At 42.2% G+C, this 9,851-nt stretch overlaps 2 protein-coding genes across 2 annotated transcripts in view; one reads left to right on the forward strand and one right to left on the reverse strand.

The window, feature by feature from the left end:
• The window catches only part of LOC106013341 (probable G-protein coupled receptor 139), a 33,740-nt gene extending 30,886 nt beyond the window's left edge, over window positions 1–2,854 (forward strand). The window contains exon 2 of the mRNA XM_035972727.1: window positions 834–2,854. Coding sequence (XP_035828620.1) covers window positions 834–1,779 — 946 coding nt within the window. The 3' untranslated portion in view covers window positions 1,780–2,854. The remainder of the gene's footprint in view (window positions 1–833) is intronic.
• A 5,873-nt stretch (window positions 2,855–8,727) lies between these two features.
• On the reverse strand, window positions 8,728–9,309 carry LOC101851535 (ankyrin repeat domain-containing protein 34B-like). Its single transcript, XM_013088803.1, has one exon. It carries the CDS (start codon window positions 9,307–9,309, stop codon window positions 8,728–8,730), a length of 582 nt encoding a protein of 193 aa, XP_012944257.1.
• Between the last annotated feature and the right edge of the window lie 542 nt (window positions 9,310–9,851).

The following is a 9,851-nucleotide window of genomic DNA, read 5'->3' on the forward strand; positions in this document are numbered from 1 at the left end:
TATCTATCTATCTATCTATCTATCTCTCTATCTCTCTATCTATCTCTCTATCTATCTATCTATCTATCTATCTATCTATCTATCTATCTATCTATCTATCTATCTATCTTTCCTTACCTCTCTCATTTGCCTCTCTTGTGTTTGAGGATAGATACAGATCGTCCGTCCACCCACATAGAGATAGTCGGGATGTTGGTGTGGCACTCGTACGCCTCAATCTCAAAGAGCTGAGTTGGTTGGAGGGAGTTGCAAGGTTCTTTGTCTCTTTCCTTTACCTCTGTTGTTTCTGTCTCTCCCGCTTTCAATGAATGGTTTCTCAAGTAATTCTTATACATTTTTAATGTTTTCCCCTTCTCTTCTTCCTAATTGGAGTCTGTGTTGTAGCTTTAGGTGCTTCGCTGTCGCACTCAGATAACCTGAGTTCGTTTCCTGAGTGGGGAAAAATTATCGAATATCTCGGGGGATCTTTACGCTGGGATGTTATATTATCTCTCTTAGCCCTGATTGGCCCAGACAGACAAGGTAGAAGCCCGCCTCTTAAATGGTCGCTTTTGAGGACAAGCGGGCAAACCCAGATTTTGGGGGTTTCCAGAAATCTTGACCTACCTGTAGGAGAAGTTTGGTTTCATTGGTGTGTATATTTGTTTCGTTATAGAGAAAACTCTCCTTGTGTTTTAAAGAAACGGAACAAGGATCCAAAAACTTTACTTCGATTTTCTCAAAACAGCGTTTTTGGAGATAGCCCCCTTAAGCTTAAAATCAACCTAATCTAGATAGTGTTGAAAGGGACGTAAAAGACAACTATATTTACATGAGTTTTCTCTTCTCCCCAGCGTGGACCCTCACTCCCTCTTCTCCCTCCAGTTCACCGCCCCCGCCTCCGTCATCATCGACCCCATCATCACTGTCGTCATCTCCGGTTCTGTGTACGTGACCATCGCCCTGACCATCGACCGCTGTATCGGGGTCGTCATGCCGCTCAAGTGGATGTCCATCTGCACCAGGTTCCGGATCAAAGTGGTCCTGGTAGTGGTCAGTCTGTGGTCAGTTCTCATCAACTCACCTCTCTTCGCCGAGCTCGAGCTGAAAAATGTGCACCTGAAGAGTCTGAACGAAACGTACCTGGTGCCCAGAGAAACAGAATACAGCCAGACGACGTTCCACAACGATGTCTACCTCCGCTACATCGTGCCGGCTGTTACCATGGTGATACCCGTGACGCTGATTCTCGCTTGCAACGCCATTATCGTACTGAAGATAAAGTTTGCCAGAAAAGACCTCGCCAGCTCACAGCCAGCTGATGCACGCGCGAAAGAAGTGAACAGGCTCACTGCTCAAGTTTTGTTCATCTCTCTTCTCACACTGGTTTCCAGAATCTTTCACGCAGCCTCCTACATCATGATGGCCCGCGAGAACACGACTTTCGTGACGTTGTGCTCACTATCCTGCGCATGCGTCGCAGCGGTTTCATCGTTCTTTATAAAGGTGAACGCAGCAGCCAATTTTATCTGCTACTGCTACTTCGGGAAAAAATTCCGCGCAGTTTTCGTAGCAACATTTCCATGTCTTCGATGTCGGAAGCGAAGAACGGTGTTGAGCAAAGCATCCGTACAAGGTCCCGGTCATGGTCAAAAGTATATCCACGCTATTTCCCATTCACATTATAAGGGTGAAGGCCCAAGTTTGGCTCGTGCTTCGTCTATGGGTCAGGGTATCTCTCTCAGCTCCAGCGACTTTTCTTCTCAGAAAACAATGTCCACGGAATTTATAGACAGCTAGAACAACAATAGTTGACCTAAAGAACAAAATATTGAACTTGTTCCCAGCCTCGGAACCAGAAACCGCCAGCGCTTCTGATGTATCGGTTACTAGGCTCTTTGCCGCCGCACCCAGACGACGTGAGTTCGAATCCCAAGTGAGGAGTCTTTTCTTTAACAAAAATTGAAATAATATAGTTACTCCCATAATTTGTCTGCTTGGATGTTGTATCCCTCTGAGCCCTGAATGCCGAGGTCGAAGCAGGAGGCCATTTTCCTGACTGATCCAAACTGTGTCCATGGGGCCTTAAGCCATCTATTGTTACTGTTGCGATAGCCAGAAATTCGGAGTTCATAAATATTCTCATAGATACAGAGAGCTCAAAGAGGCTGCGCCTACGCAATTGACAATATGGGTTTGGTTTCAACCACTTGACTTTATGTTACGGAGTATCCCCCACCCCCACCTCCACCCTCACCCGACAATATATCCGACAAAATCCTGTCTGGCCCTGACAGGCAGGTTCGGAGCAGCCTGCCTCCAAAATAAAGTAGGCTAAATGGTGTCGATGCAGGCCTAAAACTTTTTATTAAGTCAACTGCCAAAACTAAAGCAATACAACAACTCCCTGGACAGGGCACAACTCGCTTTCAAAGTGGACAAGACTTTGGTTCTGTCGTCAGGTTCCAGGGGAACTGCCACACGGGTCGCCCTGGTTCGAATCTGTGCCTCAAAGAGGGTGCATTCTGGGACATTGGTTGTTTGTTTGAGAACGTATCACGCAGGGCTCTGCAACTAACTGCTCAGATGGATTCAGTTGTTGCAGGCAGACGTCTGCTTTGCAGTTGTCAACTTTTAGTCGTCAAATTTGCAGACGTCAAATCTACAGACATCAACGTTGGAGACGTCAAATCTACAGACATCAACGTTGGAGACGTCAAATCTAAGAACATCAACTTTGCAGACGTCAAATCTAAGAACATCAACTTTGCAGAAGTCAAATCTAAGAACCTCAACGTTGGAGACGTCAAATCTACAACATCAACTTTGCATTTGTCAACTTTGCGGACGTCAACTAAAAAAAATATTTTTTAAATTAAAAGATTAAAAAAGAAAACAAAAATAATAAAACATGCCCAGCGTGTGGAAAAAATGTGTGTTTGTACGATTTCATTGTGTTGGTGAGTACTTAATTTGATTTATCGAGGATCTCCGTCTGTCTGTCTGTCCGTCTGTGTGTCTGTCTGTCCGTCTGTCTCTCCCTCTGTCTGTCTGTTTGTCTGTGTGTCTGTCTGTCTGTCTGTCTGTCTGTCTGTCTGTCTGTCTGTCTGTCTGTCTGTCTGTCTGTCTGTCTGTCTGTCAGTCTACTAGATTACTGTATTCCTCTGGGCCAAGGTTGGCCATGTCAAGCAAAACTTAAGTAGTCCGCTTCTTAAATGATCTAGACTGCGTTGATTATGGCGTAAAAATTTATACAATTATCCCACTTTGACACGTTATTATTTTTTAAACTTTGAGGAAGCGGGCTGCTTCGAGTATCTATATCTTTCTTTAAACTGTAGGTCTATTACGCACATCCTGGTTTTGACCGGGATGCAGGCCGTTTAATTATCTGTAGGAACAAACAAAAACATGAATTTAGAAGTCGTTCTTCATCGATCACCGTGGGTAAATTTGGTTTAATTGATAACAGCGTTCATACATTGATACATATTATGTGAGGCAACGTGGTTGAATCAGGCTCTCGTCAATTTTGGGGCATGTAGAGTTATTGGCATCATCTCAAAGCTTGCTCACTTGTCTTTATTTGGATGAAAAAAGTATCCATTTATCATTAATACAAGTCGAGATATTTACGAAAGAAGGAGGTGGGGGTCACCTGTTTTCAGAGGTAAAATTAGTGAGAAAATGGCTGCCAAAGGTTAGCTATTTCCTTAGCTTAAGAGTCTGTGGTAACCGAAAGTTTACATTTACTGTGCCTTTAATCAATGTTTTTCAGAAAAATCCACACAGAAATGAGTCCTTTAATGGGTATGAGAGTTATTGAGAAAAAAAAAAAAAATTTCATAAAAATTCACCAACCTGCGGAAAAATGCAAGTTTCTTCATTTTGATTATTTTGACGAGAGCCTGATTCCACCACGCTGCCTCACATATATCAAAGCATACAATGACACATTAATGTTGTATAAGCCACAGTATCACTCAGACAAACAGTAAACATTGTAAACATTCATAATAATATGACAATAATGTTATTTATTGCTGACCGCCACTGTACAGCGCCCTGTTTTTTCCGGTTAGTGTTGTCGTGTCTTGCTCAAGGACCACCCACATAAACGCTGTGCCAGCGAAACCGATTAAAATTTTTAATAATGATGATTATAATAGAAATACTAACAACAACAACAACAACAACAACAACAACAACAACAACAACAAGGACCGAGCCAAATACGAGTCTAGTAACCTAACCTCTAGGCTACCGACACCACCAAATATTCTGATGCAAGCGCAATCTATTTGCAATCAACTAGTTCATCTTTTACACATAGCGTACTTACACGCCTATGCTACAAGCAATGTGTCCAAAAATAAAAGTCCAAAAGTATACTCGGGGGCTCTGGTGGCCTAGAGGTTAAGGTGTTGGCCTCTCATTCAAAGGTTCGGGTTCGAATCGGGGTACCGACCAAAAAATGTTCTTCTCTAAAATTGTCTCCTTTCACCTCCTTTCCTGCTCTCTAGCAATGTTCTGTTGTCTGCTTTCATTTCCACTTTCTGCCCCCACCCCCTCACCTCCTTTGCCCCCTCCTCTGGGCTCCTGACTCTTTCTGCAGCCTTTCTACTGCTACTCCTTGGCTCCTCCTTACTGCTGTCTTTCTGCCACACCCCTGATCTTCTGGTAGGAAAGATCTACACCTAGCCTTCTTGGACAAGGGCGAAAAATCTCGGAGAGCCCGTGTGCAAGTTGTGCACGTTAAAGATCCCTTGGTGGTCTAAAATCGATAAGAGTAGGCTTCGGCCTCCAACCGGGCAAAATTCAAAATCTCCTACCAACTGAAAATATTAGGTGTGTCCCGCGCGCTCATATGACCTTTTGCAGTTGCGAGCGCCGTAAAACACTTTACAAAAACAAACAAACAAAAGTCTACTCCCCCCCCCCAAACCCCCACATTAAACGTGCGATATAATTATTGCAGTCTGGATCTGACCCAAAAAGGGGAAGTAATATCTAATAAGATTGTCCTTGTTTGTATTACCTACCATTCTAGTCCCGCATGTCAAATCAATCCGAATGCAAGAGCCAACTATTCTTAAAGGTCAGACGATAATTTGATGCTTGACCAGCGCTAAACTTGACCTCACGAAAGTTAAGTCCCCTCAAGAATGTCAGGAATTCACTTTGTATAATATGACAACCTTTAAAAAAATTTAATGCTGGACAATCACTAAAGACGGTGAAAATAAAAATAAAAGGAACAGAAACAGAGTTTCTTGTGAGTGTATTGAGAATTTCTTAGGGAAAAAATCAAACGAGATAGTTCTTGAAGAAGCCCAAGTAGGCCGATCGCTGATAAAAACAATTGAGAAAAGGAAAATGCGCTTTCTGGAAATCTTTAATAGACCCAAGGGCTTTAAGCATTTAGCTCTCTAACTGGTACAATTGAAGGTAAACGATTCAGAGGTAGACCTAATTCAACTTAGACTACTTGGAAAGCCTTGACAAACAGGTGATGTAGAAGGATTAGGATGATTATAATAGAACTTTTTTGAAAGCATCCGAGCAAAGGAATGAATGAAGAACCACAATGCCGATGTCTGTTACATATCTGGCACTTGATGAACGGCGATATAAAATGTGAGGCAGCGTGGTGGAATCAGGCTCTCGTCAATTTTTGGGCATGTAGAGTTATTGGTATCATCTTAAAGCTTGTTCACCTGTCTTTATTTAGATGAAAAAATATCCATTTAACTTGAATACAAGTCGAGGTATTTGCGAATGAAGGAGGCGGGGGTCACCTGTTTTCAGAGGTAAAATTAATGAGAAAATAGCAACCAAAGATTAGTTATTTCCTTAGCTTAAGAGTCCGTGGTAACTGAAAATTTTCTTTTTTGTGTGACTTTAATCAACGTTTTTCAGAAAAATCCAAACAGAAATGAGTTCTTAAATGGACATGAAAGGTGTTGAGCCAAAAACCAAAATATTTATATAAATACTCAAACCTGCGGAAAAATGCCAGTTTCTTCACTTTGATTATTTATTTTGACGAGAGCCTGATTCCATCACGCTGCCTCACATCTGGGCTGATTTTGTACTAAAAGTACACCCACCGTATTATTATTATTAATAATATTAATATATTAATAATAATATTATAAGCGAGGTTGTGTTAAATGTGAGTATAACGGTAATTCGTTTGAAATGCCACAAATAACAATCAGTGATTTTCTCGTTGACCCACAAAGAAATGAGGAGTCCACTGAAAAAACGGGCATAGTCACGAACTGGAAATTGTGAGGGCGTTAATTTTAAAAGCTTGTGGACTCATTACTTCATATTTGTTTGATTGGTGGTTTATTTTATATTATTATGTTTGTTGGATGTGAAATCTAACAACAATAATCAACCAACAGCTGAACAGAAATACAGAGATATGAGTCAACAAGTGTTCAAAATTTGATACCGTCACGATTTTCAGTTTGTGACTGTGCCTGTTCTCTTCAGTGCACTCCTCAAATATTATGATGGTATAAAGTAACCTTTATTAGTACATTGCACATCCTGCCGTTCCTTTTTCCACTGTAGCATCATGGTGAGTAGAGATTTGAGAAACTCGACGTGTTCGTTAAAGACAACTTCGAATATCACATCACCTCGAGTTTTTTTTTCTCTTTGCAAACAGAAAGTTGCTATCTTAGAATTACAAAGTTCTATCTCCTCAGCGCCTAGTTTTGGGTCGGAAATTTGACATAAAACATGTTTGAGTTTCATAACATGTTAGTCATTTTCGAATTTAACTCTTTGAATATCTTGATAACGACTTGGAATAAACTTACGATTTTGATAGAGCAGATAGAACATTAATTGGTTTTTGACAGGAATTTGTTATTCTAAAAGTAGCGAGGTTAAGTAACATTACGTGACGTGAACAAGTCATGTGATGCAGTGCGCCTATAGCAAGAAGAAAGTTCTTTATCTTCCAGTTCGCTACGACGTGGTTCTGAGAATTGAGACGCGTAAACCCTGTCTTCTATATTACATAATATATTGTTATTTACATGTATTGTTATTGTAGAGATTTTATCACCCCCCCCCCCCCCCCCCCGTCCTCTCCCACACGAGTACACACGGTCAAACAAAACCGAACATTCGAAAATCATATGACTTAATACATCGTGTTGCAAATGCTGTTAAACTTTCAGTTAAACCAAAAGACCAAATCGCTACATAAGAAGTACTAAGTTCTATCTTGCCACACCTGATTTGGAGAAATTTGAAGTTAAAGCCGGCCAAAGAAAAAAGGAAGCGAGTCCGAATAAATTTACAATTTCGATAGTGCAGATTTTAAAATTTGGTCTCTGACCTCACGTCAGTACCTCAAAACGGCCAAAAAGTGCAGAGAGAATTTTGTAATTCTGAGGTAGAAAATTTGAGCCACACCTGCATCTGTGGTGTGATACAGACCTCAACATAAGTTAAGGACCACTTGCACATTTGGTAAAAATTCCCCCAAGATTTCCGTGCTGCACGTGGTGGTTTTGCCCCTTTAGGAAGTTTTGCAGTACGCATTGGTAACCCATTAACACTTTCACTGCAACACATTTTTATACATTCCTTCGGATTTAAAAAAAATCAGGACTGTCCGTCAAGGTGGTCCTTAACTTATGTTGAAGTCTGTCGTTACATTTGTGCCGTTTCAGACAGAAGGCATTAAGTTCGATTCACACGATAGGCGAAGATGAGCCCACTCAGCCAGGGTTAACCCTGACAATCAAGACCAAAAAAATGTTTAATGTGCCCCGCGCGCTCATATGACCTTATGCAGTTGCGAACGCCGTAAAACATTTACAAAAGAATTTTTTTTAAAAAAGACCAAAGCAGTCTATTTCCTGACATACCTTGATTTTATCGAGAGCGACGTAATAAAATCATAATCGAAGTTGCCGTGTGACTATAAACCACAGATCATGAAAATTCTTTTTCATTTCTGATTGACAATAATGAGAGTAATATACGAAAGCTGGCGTGGCAATACAGCATGGATACTACCACGTCGTCACGTATTGGCGAACAGAGAGTTAACTTAACTAACGTCACGTCATCGCAGTTTTTTTTATAACAAAGAATAAAACCACGCCATCTCGTTTTGGTTAACTGACAGAGCTAACAAATATCACACCGTCTATTTATTTTACAAACATAGCTTAAGATATAACCACGTTGTCACGTTTTGGATAACAAAGTATTGAATAGATGTCACGTCGACATGTTTTGACTACCGAAGAAATGAGTAAACACCCCATCGTCATGTCTAGGTTAGTAGAGAGTTGATTAACACCACGTTGTCACGTTGTTGTTTTTCCTATCAGAGTATTGAGTGACGTCACGTCGTCCCACATAATCAATTAGTTAACACCACGTCGCCACATTTTGACTAACAACAAAGAGTTAATTGACGTCACATCGTCACATTTTTTTGATAAAAAAGAAATGATTACCACCACGTCGTCACGTCTTGACTGACAGAATATTGGCTACCACCACGTCGTCACGTCTTTGCTAACAGAATGTTGGCTACCACCACGTCGTCACGTCTTGGCTAACAGAATGTTGGCTACCACCACGTCGTCACGTCTTGACTAACAGAATGTTGGCTACCACCACGTCGTCACGTCTTGGCCAGTAGGGTGTTGAGTAGCGCCACGTCGTCACGTCTTGGCCAGTAGGGTGTTGAGTAGCGCCACGTCGTCACGTCTTGGCCAGTAGGGTGTTGAGTAGCGCCACGTCATGAACAAGCGTCACGTCGGCGCCCGCACGTTTCACCAGCGTCTGGCAGCAGCGTGCGTTCCGTGACTCCACGGCGAGGTCCGTGGCCGTGGCGCCGGACAAGCTGTGCATGTTCACGTCCACCTTGCACACCACGCGTGGGCAGAACAGCAGGATGTCCACGGCGTCCATGTTGTCGTTGGCAACGGCGTGCATGAGGGCCGTGTAGCCGTTCTCGTCCATGAGGTTCGTATCACACGCGCGGTTTCTCACCAGGATGCGCACGGCGTCACACTTGTCTTTGTCCATGCTGGCGTACATGAGCGCTGTCTTCCCCTTCCCGTCCCTGGCGTTCGGGTCACATGACTTCTGCTTCAGCAGCATCCGCGTCACGTGACTGCAGATGGCGCCGGAGAGCACGTGACACACGTAGACCAATGGCGTTTGGTCTTTCAGGGAGCGCACGTTCAGATCGTCCACCTGTTGGAGAAGTTTCTCGATGCGGTGAATTTTGCCGAAGGAGATGGCCACAAACAAAGCCTCCTCCTCGCTAGAGAGCTCCATGGTGTGTTTTGTCGACTTCTGGTTTCTGCTAGACTTCCTACTGATCGAAGAGAAGGGACTTTTCCCTCTCACTCCCTTCGCAGCTGAAAAAAAATAATATAAAAAAACAAAACTATCAATGATTGAATCAATCAATCAATCAACCAATCAATCAATCAATCAATCAATCAATCAATCAATCGATCTATTACTCAAAAAATCAATCAAGAAATCAAGAAATCAAGAAACCAATAAACAAAAGGAAGTAAATGCTACAATAAAATTGTGTTTTTAATGCTGGGTATTTTAAGTTCCCATCGACAGAATTTAAATCATTTTGGAGGTGAGCTGCAACCCTGTCTGTCAGGGTCAATCTGAGCTGAAAGGCATACTATATCACGTCCCAGCTAAAAGACCGAAATACTCGACTTAGTTTTTTCCGTCGAGGGAATCGCACGTTAAAGATCCCTTGGTAGTCCAAAATGGATCAGGGTAGGCTTCGGCCGCCACCCGGGAAAAATTCAAAATTATTTCCTACCAAATTGAAAACGTTTAAGGTTTCG

This window comes from Aplysia californica, unplaced genomic scaffold (assembly GCF_000002075.1).
Source record: "Aplysia californica isolate F4 #8 unplaced genomic scaffold, AplCal3.0 scaffold00815, whole genome shotgun sequence".
Lineage (NCBI taxonomy): Eukaryota > Metazoa > Mollusca > Gastropoda > Aplysiida > Aplysiidae > Aplysia > Aplysia californica.